The sequence below is a fragment of the Lacerta agilis genome, chromosome 8 (genome assembly GCF_009819535.1).
Source record: "Lacerta agilis isolate rLacAgi1 chromosome 8, rLacAgi1.pri, whole genome shotgun sequence".
Taxonomy (NCBI): domain Eukaryota; kingdom Metazoa; phylum Chordata; class Lepidosauria; order Squamata; family Lacertidae; genus Lacerta; species Lacerta agilis.
The window spans coordinates 59,804,122-59,826,077 of record NC_046319.1 but is presented as its reverse complement, the minus strand read 5'-3'; the positions used below and the strand labels follow the sequence as shown (position 1 = coordinate 59,826,077).

The 21,956-nt window shown below is 43.6% G+C and overlaps 1 protein-coding gene across 1 annotated transcript in view; it reads right to left on the bottom strand.

The window, feature by feature from the left end:
- Positions 1–8,039: 8,039 nt before the first annotated feature.
- Positions 8,040–21,956, bottom strand: part of CLIC4 (chloride intracellular channel 4) — a 47,910-nt gene continuing 33,993 nt past the window's right edge. Inside the window, exons 3-6 of the mRNA XM_033157783.1 lie at positions 21,380–21,505; positions 18,985–19,091; positions 14,247–14,428; positions 8,040–13,675 (exon numbers count right to left, since the gene is read on the bottom strand). Coding sequence (XP_033013674.1) covers positions 13,511–13,675; positions 14,247–14,428; positions 18,985–19,091; positions 21,380–21,505 — 580 coding nt within the window. The 3' untranslated portion in view covers positions 8,040–13,510. The remainder of the gene's footprint in view (positions 13,676–14,246; positions 14,429–18,984; positions 19,092–21,379; positions 21,506–21,956) is intronic.

Here is a 21,956-nt window from a genome sequence, read left to right as displayed (position 1 = left end):
ATACTGATGGATATTTGTGGTTTTTTACAAATAAAAATCACACACTGTTGTGGAACTGTAAACAAACCCTAAAGAAAGCAAAATCAAAAACTGAGAGAAACCAAAATTGACAGATCTGCTCATCCCTAACCCCAGAGCAGAAGCTTCATTGGGGCACTAACCATCGCTGCCTGACACCATCCACAGATCATTTTTGGTTTGCCACCACTTAAGGCCGATTTGAAGTGGCTACTAGGCTTAACCCAACCAACCCATCTTACCTACTGTTTGTGGACGGCTAACATTTCCCTGTGGTCACAAGAACAGGCCTCCAGTTTCCCCAAGAACAAGAACCACCAGGTTGCTGCACTCCTTGTCCCCTCCCCTCCCCCAGGATTAATGGGAGTCATCCTCATAAGATGTTGTGCAAACGATTATAATAATAAAACTAATTTCACAGAGTCATAACTTCACCCTGCTTGTCTGATGGCCTCTCTAGCTGCTGCTGCTGTACAAACACAAATCATCTGTTGACAAGCACCCGGTGCAGTCAGCTTGGACCCACCCTTCTTCCAGCGAGTGAATAAGTGGCACACAGAGCATTTTATAAGGAGTGAGGGGGAATCCCTTTGCTCTTCTCCTGACTTCCTGGTGTGGCGTCAAATTGAAACCCAGTTTTGGTTTCTTACCTCAAAATTTGTTCCTCCTCAAAGTCCGATCTTTGTGTCCATTGTGGGCATCCTCTGGATATCCTACTCAATAGTCTTGTTGTTCCTTATTCATTCTCTCTCTCTCTCTCTCTCTCACACACACACACACACACACACACACAGAGAGAGAGAGAGAGAGAGAGAGAGAGAGAGAGAGAGAGAGAGAGAGAGAGAGAGAGAGACATGGCTAGAGATGCAAAACAAGTATGTTTTAATCCGGTCAGAATCAGCTAAGCTGCACACATGACAGGAGCCATGGTCTCAAAAGTTACACCACAAGTAGCGGTGTTAGGTTTAGAAAAGTGATGGCAGAGTGATTAAGGTAGCCATGTTTCCTACTTTACAGAGGGACAGTCCTCTCTTTGACCTCTATTTGAAGGGCTACCATGCTTATGTGCATTTTATGGAAATCTGTGCCACCTTTTGCCCTTTTTGACTACTGTGCATGCACTTGCCCCAATCTGAGCTCTTCACTAGTGATTGCATCAAGTAAAACCACCCAGCTCCCGGTGTTCCCACTGAGGTAACCTCTCCCTCCTCTAACTGCTCTAAGCCAGCTTTGATTCTAGGGCACCATTAAAAGGCAACAAATGGCCCGGGGCTATTTTTGTCAACAGAGATGAAAACCATTTGGATTTTCTACCTCAGGGAATATATGGGAAGCTGCCTGATACTGAATCAGACCATTGGCCCATGGAGCACTGTCCACACTGACCAGCACTGGACCTCCTGTGTCTCAAGTAGGAGTCCCAGTCCCACCTGGAGATGCCAGGGATTGAACCCGAGGCCTTCTGCATGCAATGCAGATACCTTATGGCTCATCTATGTGTTGGCTCATCTCAAAATTTCCTGTGGGTTGGAGAGAGTGTTTCCAACCATATCTTGGCTTGCATCCACACAAAAAATACAAGGACTGAGCCAAAATTTGTGAGAGGCTTTTTCAATAAATATTTTACCCACGGTGAAACACCCAACATTGGGAATTGCTTAGGAAAAGCTATGTAAACAATAGTGAAAAGTGTCCCCATCTTCTCCAATCATTTAGTGCTTTCCCCGGCAAGGGAAGTGGCCAGAATACCATTGGGACATCTGGTTTGTGGCTGTGGAAACAAGATGCTGGATTAGATAGGACTTTGGTCTGATCCAGCAGGGCTCTTCTTAGAGGAAAGATGGCATATGTGTCAGACTTTGTTTCATTTTATGGAATTTTTATTGCATATTTTGTATGCTGTCACCTTGTACTGATTTGGCAATATACTGTTTTGAGCTCTTCTCAATTGATTTCTTGCTATTTTAACCTGCTGTTGTAATTTCACACAGTTTCTGCTTTCCATTATGTAGATTTGTTTTTGTATGCTACATCAGAAATGATTTTTTAAAAAATAAATAAATAAATTAAATTAAATTAAAAGCCAGATATAAATCCTTAACATCAAGAGTGCTTCCAGACAGGGACTTGATTTGGAAACAGACCATTGAAATATCACAAATAGGTCATTTGGCATTCCTTTATTGAACTTATTTTCCCTGGAAAGGGGTAAGTGCAGATTAAATGGCAGGGTGGAGTTGCATTTTTATATCAACATTGTGTGGACCCTGGAAACATTGCATACCTAAGGAGCAGCGCTGCCAAACCAACAACCACCTGGAATTAACCAAAATAAATGAATAATACATTAATTTTGGCAGAAACTTAAAGAGCTCCAAACAGGCCACCATTCAACAGGTGTAGCTCTCCATCCCAACATAAGAACTGTACCTACAGAACCTCTACCCTCCTCAGCAGAGGATTAGTGGGTTGTCTCCAACTAATTTTTACTCAGCAGCCCTCGTAAAATGATATTAGTCATGTTCATTAGTTCCAATGGTTCTTCTCTGAGTAGGACGGGATAAAAACCCTTTGCCACCCAGTTCTTCCCATGCATAACTCGGCTCCAGCCCTCCCTCCAACTTGCCTGGACTTGCCCTGACTGAGGCCTTTTTGCTCATCCGTTGCAATGACTTGGGCAGCATTATGAAATCCTCACCACAGGAGATGTTAACAGCGAAGGTAGAAAAACACATCAAGCGCATAATGCGTTTCCCTTTTAATAGCTTTCACTGGGGAAGCGTTGGCGAGGGATGAAAGCTGTTCAGGGCAAGACGGATGCTGGGTGGAAAGGAACTTCAAACGAAAACCCTGCCACGTCGGACGCATTGCGAGGTTTGACACTGCTCTCCGGCAGCAAGAGACCCTCCCCGTGGAGAAAGGCGAGCTGTTGTAACCATCCTGAGATGCAGCCAACTGCTCGCCTCTTGGTTATAAAACCAGAACAAGGCTGGGCAAGCATGTGTGCCAGAGCCCTCGGGATCTGCTCTGAAGTCACTTTCCCACCCACAAGTGGGCACTGAATGGGAGGGCTTGCCCACCCCCAAGAACCAAGCCCATCTTTCCAGAATCCTCTGCTCTAGGCAGGGGTGCAGGAGGAATGGGCAGCTGGGCTCTCCATGGGGATGGAAGCAGGCTCCATTCCACTCTCCGTTTGTTGCACGCAGCGTGGTTTCTATTCCACTGTAGTTCGCCTTCTGCCCAAAAACGTTATTTTTGTCTCGCTGTCCGTTGTGGCGAAATTATATAATCATGTAAAGTCTGTTGCCATTACCCCGTTCATTTCAATGCGAAGGAAATACAATGCAAATGGTGTGTTGGGCGTAATCAATTCCATATCATTTGCAGACTGAAAGCAACAACAGTGAATACGGATCATGTTTGCTGCGTTCATTTCCAGTTGGGACGTGTGATAAATAAGTGAACATCACTGCAGGGCAGTTGACCTTTGGGTCACTTCCAACTCTACAATTCTATGACCGGCAATTTCTGCCCCAGTTTCTGTTTTCATTGGAATTCTCCAAACTACCACCCCCCAGCTGCCCCTCCAGAATAATGATGACATGGATGGGAAGATTTCCCATATCCCTGCTCTCCTTCCACCAGCAGCAACAGCAGCTGCTACCACGTAAGGTTTTGTTTTGTTTTTAAGGGGCAGGACAACTGTTGTACCCTTCTGCACTCCCGCCATCCTCAGGAACATGACGGGCTCTGACTGCTTCAAAACCAGCTGCAAAAAAAATTGAGTTGGTTTGCGGGTCGGTAAATGTCTTGGTTTGTCAAGCCTAATTATGAATCAAGGCAGGCCCCAGGGGTACAACCATCATGACACACTGCTGAGATGACATTTGCCAAACTAATTTCTGTTTTGTTTTCAAAGGTGACAAACTCTTCCACCAGCTTCCAGACTTGCAGCTATGGGTGCAGTGGGGGAAACCATCTAGCCTTTCTAAGTTGCCTGAATTTCCCATACTAGCTCTTCCAATGAACACAGAGGTAGGTGGCTGTGTTCTTTCACCATTGTCACCTCAGGACCAATGCCTGGGCAAAATGTGCTAGGCCAAGATGGAACCAGGACAAAACGCCTGGCAGGTTGTGGCCCCAAAGGCCCAAGACAGGCCCCATGTTTAAATGCGCCCACAGCAAAGTGCCCTCCAGTGCCCTCCTGTCAGTAGGTGCCTGGGGGCAGCAGTGTGTGGCTGGAAAATGCTATTTTATATTTTCCACAATGCCTCTGGCATAGCACAGTCCCAGGGCCTTGTGGGAAATGTTTTAATAGTGACCACCCCCCCCAAAAAAATAATAATGATCCAACACTGCTCTAGGTATCTGAAGAAGCATGCACATGAAAGCTTATACCAAGAACAAACTTAGTTGGTCTCTAAGGTGCTAATGGACAATTCTATTATTTTTTATATTTGCTCTAGCTAAGCTCCTCCAGATACAGTCCAACTACAACTCCCATTATCCCTGGCCATTAGGCATGGCAGTTGAGGCTGGTGGGAGTTGGATTTCTACACTATCTAGAGGGCCAAAGGCTTCTCCCATGTGGCTTAGGGGGACATATTTTTCTGTTCAAACTCCACCATCCAAATCCTGTAAGTTCAGTCATGTCATCCAGAGCAGTGTCTCATGGAACATGAAACCCTCTCTCAGTCTGGGAGGCATAGAGTCCCCATCCTGTAGGATCCCCACAAAGCCCTTCTACACCTCCATATACAGATGAGACACAAGTAAGTACATATATCCCCCAACTCTTTAGGCTGCAGGGACGAGAAGCCAGAGACAACTGCCCCTGTCTCCCAGAGTTGCACCATTCTTGCTTCAAAGAGCAATCTAGCTTCCATCAGAGCCTTGGTTTAGCAAAATCCTTGTTTTGAAAACCTGACCAAAAAAACAACTCTGATGATGCCCCACCAAGCCCTCTGCCTGGAGCACCAAAGATGTGGAGATGTCATTTGGCATTCTCCTTTTTGAAGTTCCTTTGCTTGATCTTTGTCTTGAAACCAGTTTATTCATCTGTGTGTCCAGTGGTAAAAACACAAGCCTCCCATCAAAAGGATCATGAGTTTGCCTTTTCTCCATCCTTGGAAAACTTCCAGCATCAGAAGGGAGTGGTTGGCAAGACACACACACGCACACGCACACACACACAGAGAGAGACAGAGAGAGAGAGAGAGAGGGAATACACCCATACCAAGCCCAAGAGCCCTGTCTGTTAAAAGCAGTGCCAGTTTGCCCTTTGTTTCTTTCTGCTCAGTGAACCCCCCTTTTGGGGAGTGAGGGCATTGTTGATATGGGCTGCGATCAAGTAGTGATGGGTCCTGGTCACAGGCAATTTTGCACCTTGGGCATCTCATAAAATATAAGAGCAGTCCTACTTTATCAGACCAATCCTCACTTCCCTTCCAGCATCCTTCAGTGCCCAATCCAACACCTCTGGGAAGACCACAAGCAGGACATGTGTGCAATAGCCATCCATCCCTGCTGCCTCCAAGCAACTGATATGCAGGGGTAGAAGCTGGAGGCTGCATACAGCCATCATGGATGTAGCCACTTATAAGGCTTATTTACCTTGGCTTGGCTTAATTCCTTTTTAAGGTCATCTACGCCATCACCTATGAACTGGGGCTGGATCAAGAGAGTGGCACGGTCAGGTACTAAAATGTGATCATGTATGAGGGGGGCATATGTGCTATCCTGTATGCTGGGGTTGGTTAACCTGTGGCCTTCCAAATATTGAGAAGTGTGTCATAGTTATGTCATAGTTAACATAAAACAGGGTTTAATCCTTAGTGCAACAGGTCAAGCGGACCATTGGCCTGAGGTCACCCATGAGAGCTTGCTTCATCAGGACTATGAAGGTGTTTTATCAAAGCCAGCATAGCACACAGCATATCTAAAAAGGCTGATGGAAGATCTAGAAAGAGGGTCACGGTTTCTGCTCTTCCCCATTCAACAGATTGGCTTTGAAATGTTGTTCGGCTGAGGTTCTAAAGTAACAGGTACGAAGAACCACTTCAAAAGGTGCCCAGAAAGCCACAACCCGAGAGAGAGAAAGTGCATCTCAGACGTGGCTCTCTCCCCCCTGCTGGCTTCAATTATGTGCCAGCCTCAGAACAGTTTTCTGTTGAAAACCTGGAGCCTGTAATGAAAGGACCTTCTTACAACGGCTGCCCAGGGAGTGTTCCAGGCCTGCTTCAGGGTTTATACTGCAGCGAAGGGTGCAACAGCATTCTTCCCTCCTGCAGTTTCCAGCAACTAGTATTCAGAAGCATACCATCTCTCACCACAGAGGCAGAGCTTAGCTATCACGGCTAGCAGTCACTGGTAGCTTTATCATCCGTGCATTTGTCTAATCCTCTTTTAAAGCCATCCAAGCTGGTGACCATCGCTGCATCTTGTGGGAGCAAATTCCATAGTTTAGGTGCTGTGTGGAAGAGAAGTACGACTTCTTTCACTTTTCTGCTGGCAAAATAGGCAGCCTAAACAGTGTGCACTGTTTTCTATTTAGGCTCAACTACTTTTACCAATAGTGAACTTATTCCCACAGCAGTGACCCTTCTTTTTTATTAAATATTTTCTTGATTTACAAAGGTAGTGCAATGTCTCTCTCATATTTTTTCCATGTAACGTTTTTACAAGTCAATTAGCAGTGACCCTTCTGTAACCAAAACATCACCACGCAGGCACAAGAGGAAAGTTTCAGTAACCTCAGGGGAACCCCAAGGTTTACAAAAATACAACATACATGTCACTTTGAGATTCCCATCAGCTGCTGGATTAAAATATCCCCCTTGAGAAACAAAAGGTGTTTCCTTACAGCAAGTCAGTATTGTCAACACTGACTGGCAGCACCCATCTAGGATCTCAGCTAAGGGTTTTCCCAGCCTTACCAGGAGATGTCAGGGATCGAACCTGAGACCTTCTGCAAGCAAAGCAGGTGCTCTTCTCTAGACACTGTGTATGTGTTTTCTAAAGATGGCGGAGGGAGACACCTACAGGACAAATGAAAGCATAGCACCAGTTCAAATTCTGCTGTTCAAATTGTGCCTGCATAACTCACTTGCAAGGGAGAGACTGTGTTGGACCACCAAGGAGAGCATTTCTCCATCTGCCCTGCCCCACCCTCTTGTAGGATTTACTCCTGCTCTTTGTGGCATATCTGTGGGGACTGCCCCCTACATTTGGCAGGAACATGAATGTATTTGAATTTTTTTGTTTTTATTTTGTTTTGATATGTTAAGATCTTGTTGTCTTGATTTTATGGGTATGCGTCATCCTTTGTGAGCCACCTTGGGGGCCATTTTTTGCTATAAAGCAGCATAGACATAAATTCTTAGCTAATGTGCAAATGTCTTGGCTGTTCTCTGAGCAAACAGCTTCCTTCCTTCAAAATGTTCATTTCAAATTCAACTTCCAAGACAATCTCATAAATTTCCCACCTCTGAAGCTCAAATTCAAAAGCTAGCGAAACAGATGTAGGAACATAAGAAGCCACCATATATCGACACAGACCCCGTTTGGGTCTATCTAACTTGGTATTGCTTAAATCAGTGTTTCTCAAACTTGGTTCTCCAGCTGCTGCTGGGACTACAACTCCCATCATCCCTGACCACTGGTCCTGAAAGCTAGGTATGATGGGAGTTGTAGTCCAAAAAGAGCAGAGACCCAAGTCTGAGAAACCCTGGCCTAAACCAACCTTCCACCCTCCAGATGTTGCTGACTCCAATGACCATCAACCCCAGCCAGCATGGCCAATGGCCAGGGCTGATGAGAGCTGGGGTCCAGCAACATCTGGAAGGCACTAGGTTAGAGAAAGCAGGATTACACTGCCTAGTAGCATCTCTCTAGGATTTCAGATGGGAGTCCTTCCCATTTTAGGATTAAACCTGTGACCTTCTGCATGCAAGGCATGCACTCTACCCCCTGAGCTATAGCCCCTGCCCCAGAAATCCAAAGAAGAAATAGCCAAGATCATATTAAGTGAAAAATATAAATTTTATTTTTTAAAACAGCTGCCAGCAGTTTGCCAGTATACCTGTAAAAGATATTCCAGAAAAGTGAAAAGAGAAGCATATTACAATATATCACGAGAGATTCCAGGTATCTCTGTACAAACGCCAAATCAATGCCCTGCCCATTCTGGGAATCTATGCCCCCACCCACCCAGATGCAACAGTCGAGCAGATAAAACAGGATGATATATATTTTTAAAACATGTTTTGCTCAGAACGAACTTTTCAGGTATGTTCAAAAGGATAAGAAGGAACTTGACTGTATCTAAGGAATTGTGGTTTCAACATGGGATAAAACATCTACCATTAGTCACAGCTGGGAGGGGACAGTTATTCATTTTTAGCATGAAGAGTTGATTTAGCATTGCCTCTTAAAGCAACATTTCATGGAAAGGCAGGTAGGCAGATGAGTGATAACCAAGGTTCCACAAAAGCCCCCAAAGAATATACATGCTTCAAGCACTAGGGAATGAAGCCAGACCTCAGCTCTCATATGTAGCCCCCCACTATACATAACACTTTTGGTATGAATTAGAACACCTTCGTGTGTTACATTTAGACACTGGTAGGCCCTAGAATGGCCAGATTTTTAAGCTGGTTGCTGTTTGTCACTGTTAATATTTGCACATAGCTCTAGCATAGTTAGATAGGCTAGACCAATTTCTGTGGCCCATTACCTTTAGAGGCTGATAACATAAACAGAACCAATTTGTGTACAAATGCATGTTGAGCCGAGTCCACAGAAAACACTTTTGTTACAGAGGCCTGATCTTCAGCTGTGCTGGCTGGGGCTCATGAGAGCTGGAGCCCCACAGGAAGGACTTGACAGAGGTGGGGAACCTGAGGTTTGCTTTCCTACCTCTCCATGCCCAGAATGTGGCACACTGGTTCGTGTGCGAGTCAGACAAGTGTAATGATTTCACAAACGCTCTGCACACTTTTGAGAGAAGTGTTCCACCTGTTCTCTCTGTTTCTCAAGGCTCTGTCTGCTGAGCAAAGGTGACCTCGTTAAAAAGGCATACCTTGATATATAAATCATGCAATTTTAATTCCCTGGGTTGTAGTCACTGCAGGTGCTACTCAGAGTAGGCCCAGTGAAATGAGTGAGCCCAAATTAATCATTCCCATTCATTTCAATGGGTCTACTCTGATGGAGCATGACTAACGCTGGATATAACCCACAGCTTTTCTTTTAAAAATAAATTCTATTTCACTATAAACAAAATAAGCAGAATGGCCAATTCTCTTATACAAATATGACCCAACAGAGAGCATGTGGACAATCCATCGTCCAAACTATTGGAATCCATAGTGTTGTGACATCAAAGGGTATAGGATGAGGGCAAAGACTTTTCCTCCTGAATTACGTTTGCAGAAAGGACTTCAGGGCTACCTCAACCCTTCTTGTTACTTGTGAAGCAGAATCCAAGCAGCATTCTGCACTCAGAGTAACATTAGATGCAGCCAATTGGTATGTTCCCCCTCAGTAGGAGCTGCTTCGCAGAGTGGTCCAAGCCAGCAGGCTCTTTCAATGGCACAACTATCCTGTGGCTAACAATAATACATGCACAGAATTTCCCCAGACACACCAGTTCTGAGATGACTTCAATCATTCTAAAAATTAACACTCCTGCCTATTTTTAGGGCAAAAGTGATAGAAGCTGTGGCCTTGTTGCTGGACTGCAACTCCCATAATTCTGACCTTTGACGGTGCCTGCTAGGGCTACTGGGAGCTGGGAATCAAGCAGCATCAAGAGGGCCACAGATTCCACCCTCCACCGCCTGGGTTTAGGCAAAGGAGTGATTCCTCAACTGCTCCTAGACTGACAACTAGAATGGGAATTTAAAACATCATTGACTATAGGAGGGGAAAGACATTTTGGAAGTCACATTAATACACGAGGAACATTTAAGGAATTGCTACAAGGAGCTGCTCTTGCTCACACTTCTGGTTCTCATGCAACTATCATCCCATGTTCAAAAGTCTGAGGATGGTGGGTTGGGGGAATGTCTGTGAGAATTAGACCTACATTTGCTATTCTGGATGGCTAGAAGCAGAATGTCTGAAATTCTGTTAAGAATGCAAATGTACATAAAAATTATCAATTTTGTAAGAAACTGGCAAGTGGCAAGATCATTAACTCTTTAGTTTTGTGCAGGTTAGGCAAGTTCCCAAACTATAAATACAGTAGGTACAACACATGTCTTTCCGCACTCCCTTCTCTCCAACCTTGGAAGAATAAACGTTAAGTCAAACTTGGGGTTTTCTGTGTCTTCCAGAAAGTTAATCTATGTATGAATGCTACAAATTTCATAGGCAAAACAAAGGTCAGCTAATAGGAATTCCTTTCACATTTCTGTTGCAAAAACATAACTATAAAAAAATCCCATTTGATGACAGAAGCCCCCCATCCACAAACACACGCCCATCTCTTTATTCATTCAAGAGGAACACTGAATGCTTTCACCCATGTGGGCTGCTAAAGTTAACCAAATGGTTGATCACTTGCAACCACAAATTATGCACCTTAACTTGTGGGAGAAACTGCCTCTACTACCACACCAAGTGGATAACTGGTCACACGAGGGAACATTTGTGCACATCAATATTCAGAGGGAGAGATAATGCTTCTCTCTAAAATATACCGTACTTCCAAATGACTTCTCTGTTCCAACTTAACAGAATCCAGAGCATAAGATTCAACTGCTGCCTACATTTCAAACCGGAAAGGTTTCGTCAAACAGTACTAAGGCATAATCAGCACCAAATGATAAAGGTTGCCCTGTGCTGCGGTGTAATTTAAAATAAATTGGCATGCTGCTTCCTCCCTTTTGACTGATACTGTTGGGAGGTGCCGAGTTATTTACTTTCATGACTCATTAAAGGTAAGCTTTCAAATAAACACAATCCACCAAGCATTAGTTCCGGGCTAAATGGATCCAGTAACCAGATGGGGAAATAGCAGTTACGTAAGAGGTGGTTATGTGGACAGTGAATTGCAAGAATTTGAGCTAATGGCCCACATCTGACCATCTTTTTCCTCAAATCCCATCTGATCACACTGGTCATCCGACCTTCGAATCTGAAACTTTAAATCTGCCAGGCAAAATGACAACTGGAAGGTAAACAAGTGTGGGCATCAGGAGGACAACCACCCTGTGCATAAGATCCACCACGCTGTACAACACAAATGTGTACACCAAGCCAGTCAACTGACTTAAAGCAAGGCAGTGTGGGCAAAATCAGCAAGAAGAAGAATCTGGAGCAGATTTCGAGCCAGTGAAATTAAACTAAGAGGTAGCTAGAAAAGGTTCTACCTTCTAGTGTATTGTGTCAAAGCTGCAGGATGCTTTGGGGCCACCCTTAAGCCTAAGACTGGCTTTTGTGAATACTGGCAAAGAGAAAGAAGGCACCACAAAGGCATGTATAACAAATACAAAGCTATTACTGAAATCACGTGTCTACTTATTGGATCAGGAGATCACAATGTAAGTATGATTCTTAGATTTAAAAGAAGAAAAAACCACAAACCTAAGGCTCTTAATACCAAGTCCCTCACCAAAATGAAATTTGTACACACGTACTTGGGAATAAACCATGCTAAATGCAGTGCAACTTGCTTCTGAGCAAGCATGCACAGAGTTGGGCTGCAGAAAGTCTGTTAACAGGAGCCCTTATATGTGCTTTAAAAATGTACACTCCAGTGTAAAAGTTACAAAAGGTGTGCTGGCAAGAAGACTAGTGTTGATTGGCTGGAATAGTCTTTGATGGCATTTAAAATAAATAGAAAGTTTGCTCCATGCCTTAAATCCTTGACTTTCCTTTTATTAAAGAAAACCCAAGTCAGCAACACAAACCATTTGTTGCTTTTACAGTGCTATTCCTTGGTGCTGTTCTAGAAATACACAACTTGGACCTTGAATGTGTTAATGATTGTGGTGTGAAAAAATATAGATCAGGTACATATGCAGCAGTCAGATGTGACATATTGAAGGGAGAGAAAAATGAAAGAGGGGCTGAAAACTCCACATCCCACGCTTACAAACTACCAGGGAGAGAATCATCAATATGGAATTATGCATGTAAGGCAAAACAGTTGGTATCTAAAGGCCACTTGCACATATTTAAAAATAAAAAATAGTTATTTGCAGGAGTCTGACATTAGCACAGTGAGAAGAAAGCACCCCTGGCACCCAACTGCAGCATTTCTTGCTAGCAACATAAAAGAGTAGTTACATGTTGAGTAGAAACATCTGGCATATTTAGGCTGCTTGACAGCTCAGGTTTGGAATGATGTTACTTAAGAAATAATTCCCACATATTGACAAGCCTCCTAGTGCCTTTTTTTTTAAAGCAACTTGCTATTATGGCCTTGGATTATTGTGCTTCATCCAATAAAGATGTCTTGCTTTTTTATCCAATCAGTTGGAGACCTGCAGGAAAATGCACCCTCCACCCCACCCATACAAGCATATGCAGTGAACCCTTGTCACCTCCAAGAACAGTTTACTGGGTTCCTGGTGTCTATGGGTCACAGCTTGTGGCATTTGAGCTTGTTGAAATGTGCCTTTTCCCTCATGAGCAGGCATGCTTGCCCAAAGGTTTTGCATGTAGCTCTTTTCAGTGAGGCAGTAAGAGACTTTGGTGCGCTGTTCAGAGACAGACCAGCAGGTACAGTGTTTCAGGAGAGCTCTGGTATGCAACAGCATCTCGAAAATACATAAATAATCCTTAAATCACACCAAGAAGTGCTTCCTAGACAAATCTGAAAATCCCAAGATGCAAATTGAGATTTAAAGGCCACTTTATATAATCAGAAGCATCAAGTGGTAAAAAAACAAAAACAAAAAACTTTCCTTAGGCTGAATCACCTAAGTTTGGAGCTGCGGAGGCTGTATTTGCTCTGCAATGAATAAAATTCTCCGCATCAAAATATTCTATCAGAGAGAGTATGCTGAAGCCATCTCCCCAACAAGCCAAGTGTGTGCAGAAAAGAGAGAAGGTGCCTTCTAATATAGGAAAAGTGTTCAAACTTGCACTCCACTCCCACTACCTTAAATGCTCAATCCAGGAAAAGCTTTACCACTCAGTTCCTTGGACTATGTAAGATGGCTGTCCTACCTAATTGAGACCCAGGATCTGCAGGCCCGGGTAGTAAAGTTCTGGGCCCACTCAGCAGTTCTGGGCCAGGTTCCAGAATTGCTTCACTGCAACATTAACTGCTGTGCTCAGTTTGCTTATTATAGGATACAAAGCAAGCAAACGGCATAACATTGGTTTGCATTTTTTGAAAGAAAGAAAAAATACCTGGTCTACCCAATGTAACACTGAATAACTGCAAGTACATGCAAAGTAAATCACTATCTTAAAAAGACAAAAGGGGAGCAGTCTGTTAAAAGAAGCGTTTCGTTATGAAATGTGTGCAAAACACTGCTTATTTAGTGAGTCTCTTAGCTACATCGCTGTAGGCGATTTCAATCTCTTTGTCTCCAGGACAAGTGTTGGTGAATTCATCACGACCGTAGGCATTTGTCAGGTATCTCCAAATCCCAGTCATTGTCTTGGGAATATCAAAGTTGCGATACTTTTTGGCCACAACCTAGGAGCAAAGAAAGGGAAGAACAACTGTTTTACAATGTCCAAAGAGAGATGAGACCAGCCCATAATTCTTGTGCTTTGAGACTGCAACCAGAACCACAACATAGCATCGGACTTGTCTGCATATAAGAATGACAGAGGAAGCTGCTTAATACCAAGTCAGATTACTTGTCCATCTTGCCTAATACAGGGGAAGGGGTGGAGCTCAGTGGTAAAAGCAGAGGTAGAGTGGTAGATCCTAGGTTCAATCCTAGGCATTTCCATGTAATGCTGGGAGAGACTGAAATCCTGGACAGCAGCTGCTGATCAGTGTAGGCAGTACTGAGATAGATGGGCCAAGGATTTGACACAGTGTAAGACAAAGATTGAACCTGCAACCTTATGCATGCAACTTGGGTATGGCCCCTTCCCTGGAAAATGAATAGGAAGCTTAGCATCAGTGGCAACTTGTAGGTGTGCAGGCACCCAATAGAATTTCCCAAAGCCCATTTGCCACTACAGGAAATTACCACGTTCAGTTAAGCACCAAATGCGTGCACATGTAAACTAGCCCTCAAGGTAGTTCCACCCACCTTGACAATATGTAGTTTGGGCAACAAGTTGCAGTCTGCTAGCGTCATTTCATCGCCATCCAGAAACTTGCGGGTGGAAGCTGCAATATCCTCCATGCTGTTCTCATCGATCTCATCAGGGAGAGGTGTATTCAGGTACTCATCCAACTTCTGCAGAGTTTTCAGAAGGCCTCTCTCCAAGGCTAGAAGAGTTAGCCAGTGAAAAAGGAAGAAGGAAAGCCAATGATGCTGGATAAACCAAGCACAGTTGAAACCTATGTACCTAACCCCCAATGGAAACAGCGCCAAGTAATCTATGAATCACCTACCAAGCAAAAAACAGAATCTGTTCATTTGGGGTGCCGTTTATAATGTGGCCCTTTCAGCCCTGATTAAGCACTCAATTTCTGCTTAAGCTCCATTACTCTTGACGTAACAGCAGAGGGCAGTCTTCACCAACATTTCTCTCCTTACAGGAAAGAGAGCTTTGCCCCGCCTGTTTGAAAGGCCATAAAAAGAATGTAGGGTTGGAGAAGTATTTACATAACCCTGCAAAAAGAGGGTATCAGCAATGCTCCTTCTCTAAGACAATCCAAGCAATGACTTCTAAACTTCAGAATATCAAAAGAAACCCTATGTCTACAAGTACTAATGAATCAAAGTAATAAAGGCTTTGTTGCTTCTACAGGCTAGGCTAGGCAAACAAGATTTTACACCCTTAAGCTCTGCCTCCACTGAACCCAGGAAGGTCTGCAAGATGTAGAAAAAGCAAACCCCAGATTGGATTTCATAGTGGGAGCAATGTGCCATCAAGTAAAGTTGCTCTGACAGCATTGAGATGAATTCAAACTAACCTCTGCACATCTTGCATGGCAATTCAGAGAGAAGCACTGCCCTTAGCCTGGAATGAGAACTATGAGCCATTCTGTGGGATTGTCTGCTTTGGAATTCTTCCATCTACTGCATGCATTCTGTGTTAGTCACAACAGTGTCTTTTCCAGTGTTGAGCCAGTGCTGATGTAAGTTTGACTTCAAGACAATGGCTCCCACCCAGAAGCTCCACAGGAGTAGCCTTTTACTCCCCCGCCCCCCAATATCTTTGATGAGTAGGAGAATCCTTGGAGCATTTGGTGCAAAACTCCTCTGGGTGTGTGCAATACTCCCCCCACACACACCTGCTCCAATTCAGAAGAGAAGCAGCCATTGCGCATGCAAGCTGCAAGACACTACTTGGCAGAAGAGTGAAGAAACAGGCCAGCTTACAGTCAAACCAAATTCATCTGAAACCAAGTGAAGTAGAGTCAGTAGAGGGTTGCAGTACCCAAAGACTACTCCACATAATTCTGGAAATTAACCTACTTGGACCTGTGCCTCCATCTTGCCTTCCAACTAATGTCTATCTATATCTGTTTCCCAAAGCTCAACACCATCAGGATTTATTTTCAGTAATCATGGCTATGTGTATGCTGCAATTCCATGCAAGTGCAGAAAAGCCACAGAATGAGATACTTACTGCAAAATTTTAAAAATAATATCTAATGAAAAATAGGTTTCTAGCCCTTGTGGCTGTGAAGACTTGAAAAGGATTGCCAGTGGGTGGGACTTGAGTGCCCTATGCAGCTCCTCCCCCAGGACTACAGAAGCAGAATTATGCAGAATAAAACACGCATTTCCACATGATTTCCACAGATCACAAAATACAGATAGCTAAACTGCAGAATGCTGATCTTCAGCACAGGGCAAACATGAGCTGGGACTATTTGATATATTCAGGGTTAAAGGTGAGCCTGAGACAATCCTCATCAGTAGCTCAGCCTTGCAAATGACTTAAGCAATAACCTACATGGCCCATCTACCCCTAAGCACAGTATTTTACAGGCCACAAAGGAAAAAAGCAGATAGAAAGTGAACAGAAACTGTAACAGAGTACAAAAGCCACCAGAAAAAATGCACCATGGAAAAGATACTGCTGTCAATATTGTTTCCTTACAATGAGCTGCTGTATGAGGTCCCTGTGGCAAAAGGTCGCCTAGCAACCACAGATTTCTCATTTACTAGCAGGAAACATAATCCAAGGTCTATAGGTCTGTGGGTTCCGTTTAAGTGGCATTTTAGACCACCAAGGGTAGCATATTGTTTGATACAAGAGGAAAAAATTGGCAGAGCATTCAGAGAAAATGCCAATGGTAGGTACACCAGGCAATAAAAATTGTGAGTATAGAATTTTTCAGCCAACTCACAAATTATTGGTGGGGAGCTGAAGCTAGAAAAATTCCAGATTTCCACAAGAGTCACAAAGGACAGATTTAAGCTAAAGTAGGGATGGGAAACCTGGATCCCTTCAGATGTTGTTGGACTCCAGCTCCCTTCATCCCCAGCCACTGGATATATGGGCAGTGGTTGATGGGAGCTGCAGTCCAGTATCATGAAGAGTGTATGTTCTCCACTCCTAAGTTAAAGGAAAGTAGATTTGGCTGGAAAGAGGAAAGATTTCCTAAATGGTAGAAAGCTGGACCTTGGAAAAAGCTGACGGGGGGTATTCATCATAGCTACATTTTTTTTCAAAATCTGCTTCCTGGTGTAGATCATAGCATCCCTAAGAACCTCAGCTTTTCTAGTCTAGTGCCTTGCTACTGCTTAGTGTCTTTGAGATTCCATTGTTCACCTCTCTCTTTACTATCAGAGGATTGGTCTACTATAGTAAACAATCCAAGAAGCTTGTGACACATTAAAGAAACTTGTTTTGGCATGAGCTTTTGTGGACCAGCAGATTCTATGGAATTGGCTTCTTTGACACTCACTCAGAAACAGTTCCATGCTTCATGTCTGTACAATTTCACTTTAATGAGGGTTTCCTCTCCACACCCCATGCCAAATAATCATCCTTGGACAGCAGTTCCAGCAGAAAGAGCCACCATGAGCCCAATTTATAGCTATTAAGAGCTGGCGAGATGGTGCAAAATTCAAACAGAAGTCAGAGAGGCAACAACTCCAATTCCATGCAAACGTAAGTTGCTAGCTTTTGATGAGCATGTGCTGTTGAATACAAATAGATGTGAATGACAGTCCTGAGGATAAATAGTTGCTCTTAGAATGCAACAGCATAAGGGCTGTTAAGCATAAGCAAGGTGGTTGCACAAACAATTGTATGATTAACTTTAATGGGCCATTGTTGTCAGCAGAACTTACAAAAATCTCATGAGGCATATGCACACAGCTGGCACATCTTTTAAATGTGAAAAGCCCGGAACTTCAAATCAAGGAATGTAGAGAGGAAACAGCTGGGCCTTAGCTCAAAAGGTGGGAGTCAGTTCCAAGGACCACAATGTATTTTCCAGATGAGTGAAAGACAGAAGCTATGGAAGGACAATCCTTAGGCATAATGACAAAGGAAGCATATTTGCCCATAAATTAGGGCTGAGGAAACGCACTGAAATTAATGTCCTTCAGTGGGTCTACTCTGAGTAGGACTAACACTGGCTACAAACCTTAGCCTTTAAAATAAGAAGCAACTGGCTGCTCATGACTACACAAACTGGGTGTGTGAGTTTTGCTGACTATCTGAGAAAAGGGCCATGTACAAAAACCACAAAGCTCAACATTTCACAGGGTCCTATAGAACTTCATTCATTTCAATAGGGCTTGTACCTGACTATTGTTTTTTGGGGGTGGTGCCCCATGTATGAATCAAATAAAGTTTACCATTTAGCAGCCTCCAATGGCACCCAGAATCTGCTTTCATGAGATAATATATGCTTCCCTTTGTCTCTGGCTACAAAAGTACATTCACAGAGGTCTCATGCCACCAGGCAAGAGGGCCAGCTTTTACTTGATGCCTCAGACCAAAGATCAATATAGAAAGTGCGGATTCCAGGATTGGCCAGACTTAGAAAATTAGAGCTGGGATAGGCTGCATGAGCTATACCTTGTTTGCTTCCAAACATGAGAGCAGAAGGGTTCTGGCCTTGTTCTAGAGCTCACCTGCTGCTCAGAAGTCATAAACAACGCTCTTGAAAGCAGTCTCGCCAGGGCAGCCATACAGATGTTGGTCCCATTGCCATTAATGCAGTGGAATCGCCCACTTCAGCCCCTCGAGGTCTAGAATAGGGCAGGAAAGCCTGTGGCTCTCCAGATGTTGCAGGTTACAAATCCTATCCCTCCCAACTATTGGTTATGCTGGCTGGGGCTGATGGTAATTTGAGTCCAAAGTATCTGGGGGGGCCAGACTTTCCATGCCTGGTCCAGAACCCTTTAAAAGCCTCACTAAGCCTTCTATTCAAATGCATGCACCAAAACACCAATGACACTGTCCCCTACTCCATTTTTTTTATTTTGCTGAAATGCTAGTTCAGAAAATGACAATTTGAAGTGAACATGTGCCAGGGGGTTAAACTCTGTCTGATTACTGCACATTCTCTGCTACCAGTCACTTTTTCCTTTGCAGAGTTGTAAACATGCATTTGAAAGCTTATGGTGGCAACGGGAGTAGAGGTGGGAGCAGTATGGGTAATTTGGAACACAGAAGGCACAGGAAAACGATTGAGCACCTTCTGCTTCCCCACTTCTCTGCTACTGCAGAAGCAGTTCTAAGAAAAGATAATCAAGGCTTCGCTGAATGTATTGCAAAACATGACATTAGCCCTTAAGGCAGTCCGTGTTTGGGAGAAACCTCTACTTGGGCAAGCTAAGAAACTGAAGAGGGAGATGGATAGCAAAGAGAGCTAATGCCACATAACATACTCAAAAATAGATTCCCTACCTTCATTTGCTTCTGGCCTGGAATTCTTGATAAATGCAGAAAATTTAGCAAAGATGTCCATTCCAGCAGTGTTTGATTCTGGATGTTTTGGTGAAAGCTTTGTGTACCTGAAGAGAAACATATATGCATATATATATATATTTGTATATGAATTTACAGTGTGATTTCAATTGCAGCATGGCATTGTACCATATCAGTTGGGCATATTTCCTTCCAGAATGTTTTATTACTGATGGCATCTATTTGCATCATCACTTTGTAGCTACTTAATTCATCCTTCCTGCAAGCTGGGAAGAGCACAGTGGCAGCATAACTACGACCTTGTTCCTGTGTTAAGCACCTGAAAGAAACAAACATAATGCTCCAGTGCTCTTCCCAGAGCACATGGGAGAGAGTTCCATCTGCCTGAACTCACAGGAGTCATTCATTCAGTGTCAGAGGCCATCTGAAATTTTGCCAAAGCAAGCAGTGGCCAATTACATTACGCAAGAAGTGTGGTGGCTTAGAAATGCTGCTTTACCCTCGTAATGAATTCCACAGATTTGCAGAGTTAGCACATGGAGCTCTGCCTTCCCCTAAGAAATATTTAAAAGGATGCAACTTTTAAAAATACATTGCTACTTGAGCAGCAAACCGTTTAGAATTTTGTCCAAGTACCAGATCTGCCCATATTTTTGACAAGCCTTCAGAAACAGGGTGGGGGAGAAATCACACAGACCATGCAAAGAGGCATCTCATTGCTTTTAAAGTCTGTCCAAAGTTCAGCACGAGGACAGAAATCTCAGGGGATTTCTCCAGAATTAAAGAAGAAGATAGCAGTTGCAGGCAAGTGGGCCCATATTGGAAAAGAAAAACACAGTGAAATGGTTACTAGTCTGTATGGAAACTACTGCATTTCACCTTATGAAATTCAAATAGATTAAGAGCAACCCTACGTACTCTTAAGGAGTTTGTAAATGCTAAGGAAAATTATTGTCGACAACAAGACTTTAAACTAAGACAGACTTGGTTTTATCCAAAGTATCGGCAATATCAGTAATGCCAACTTCATGTTGAGTTTTAAGATGGCAATCGCTGGTAATCATCAATCCCCTTTGGTCTCTCCTTTTACTAGTGAATAAAGACACAAAGACTCTTTTCTGTTCAGACCTACTTGCCAGTCTGTTGCGTTTAATAATTTTCAGGTCATAGAAATGCTTAACCAAGAGTTAACTTTCGGATCCGATCCTCGCTCACCCTAGTAGGAAAGAGCAATGCCAAGAGTGCAATAGCCCAGGTGAGAAGTATGATGGGAAGGAAGAAAAGGGGGGGGTCAAGGCAATGGAGAAGCTGACTGGTATGGCTGCACGACCTGCTTGGCTGAAGTAAACCCCATAGTCAAAACAAAATCGAAAATTCTTTCTAGTAGCACCTTAGAGACCAACTGAGTTTGTTCCTGGTATGAGCTTTCGTGTTCATGCACACTTCTTCAGATACGAAGAAGTGTGTAAACCCCATAGTCACTTCAAGCATACCACGTTGCTCCATAAAAACCTTAACTTCTTGTGTCACAAATTTTGATCTTAGAATTCCCTAAGGAGGACATAAGGCACATTTGCTAATATATATGGAAGTAATTTGTTGTTGTTGTTGTAGTTGTTGTTGTTGTTTTTGGAGCTTAAGGTTTTGTTTCCCACTTAAAGTTATGAAACTGGACCCTTAATAAGCATATCTACAGAACCAATGTGGTGTAGTGGTTAGAATGCTGGGCTCAGACCTGGAATGCTAGGATTCAAATCCCTCCTGTAAAGCGCACTGGGAGATCTTGGGCCAGTATCTCAGCCTCACCTACTTCATAAGGTTGTTGCAAATACAAAATGGGAAGGAATGGAACCTTGAGCTCCTTGGAGAAGTTGTGATATAAATGTAATAAATTAATAAATAAAACTATGGACCAAAATGGCTTTGCCAAGGAGACTGTACAGAAAGTCTAACTTCACAGATGGAAAATACCTTACTTAGGACTGCTCCTGTTCCTTCAACAGAGGAGACAGGAAGACATTCTGCCAGTTTTCATCTGAGACATCACAATTGCCAGAATTCTCTTTGTACTACAATGCTTTTGATGGCTGGATGGCAATGTGGGTTAGAAATTTGAAATCCTAGGCATTTCACCTCTATTGCACAAAGATACCACAGATACAGCTTCAATAGGGTAGGAACAGCTTTTTGGTCCTAAGCCTGTAATAAAGCACAGCTGCCATCTCTTATTGCTGATGAAGTAAGCTTGTATGACAAGTACATAGCAATATAGAGGATTAAGCGATAGCATCCTGAGAATTGGCAGAGACTACCACCACCAAAACAACTTTCTGCAATACATCTCCTCCTCCCGCCCCTCCTTAGCGACACTCACTTGGGAGGGCAGAGGACATCTTCAAGAAACTCTTCAATCTTGTTCACGTCCGTCTTCACCTCATTGTTAAATGTTATGAAGGGCGGGTGAGTCCCCGGTGCCAAGTTCTGAAGGTCTGCAGGTTTCCTGCAAAAGTAGAGTTGTCTACATTAAAACTTTCAGTATGCTGAGCAATTCCGGCAGGGTCATGGTGAGTGCTATATCAAGAACGTAAGAGCCTGCTGAATCAGGCCAGTGGGCCATCTAGTACAGCTTTCCTGTTCTCACAGTTGCAAACCAGCTACCTATAGGAAGCACACGCAAGCAAGATCTGAGCACAAAAGCACTCTCCCGTCCTGTGGCTTCAAGCCACTGACATTCAGAAGCATTACAGTGGTACCTCAGGTTACATACGCTTCAGGTTACAGACTCCGCTAACCCAGAAATAACGCTTCAGGTTAAGAACTTTGCTTCAAGATAAGAACAGAATTTGTGCTCTGGCGGCGCAGCGGCAGCAGGAGGCCCCATTAGCTAAAGTGGTGCTTCAGGTTAATAACAGTTTCAGGTTAAGAACAGACCTCCAGAACGAATTAAGTTC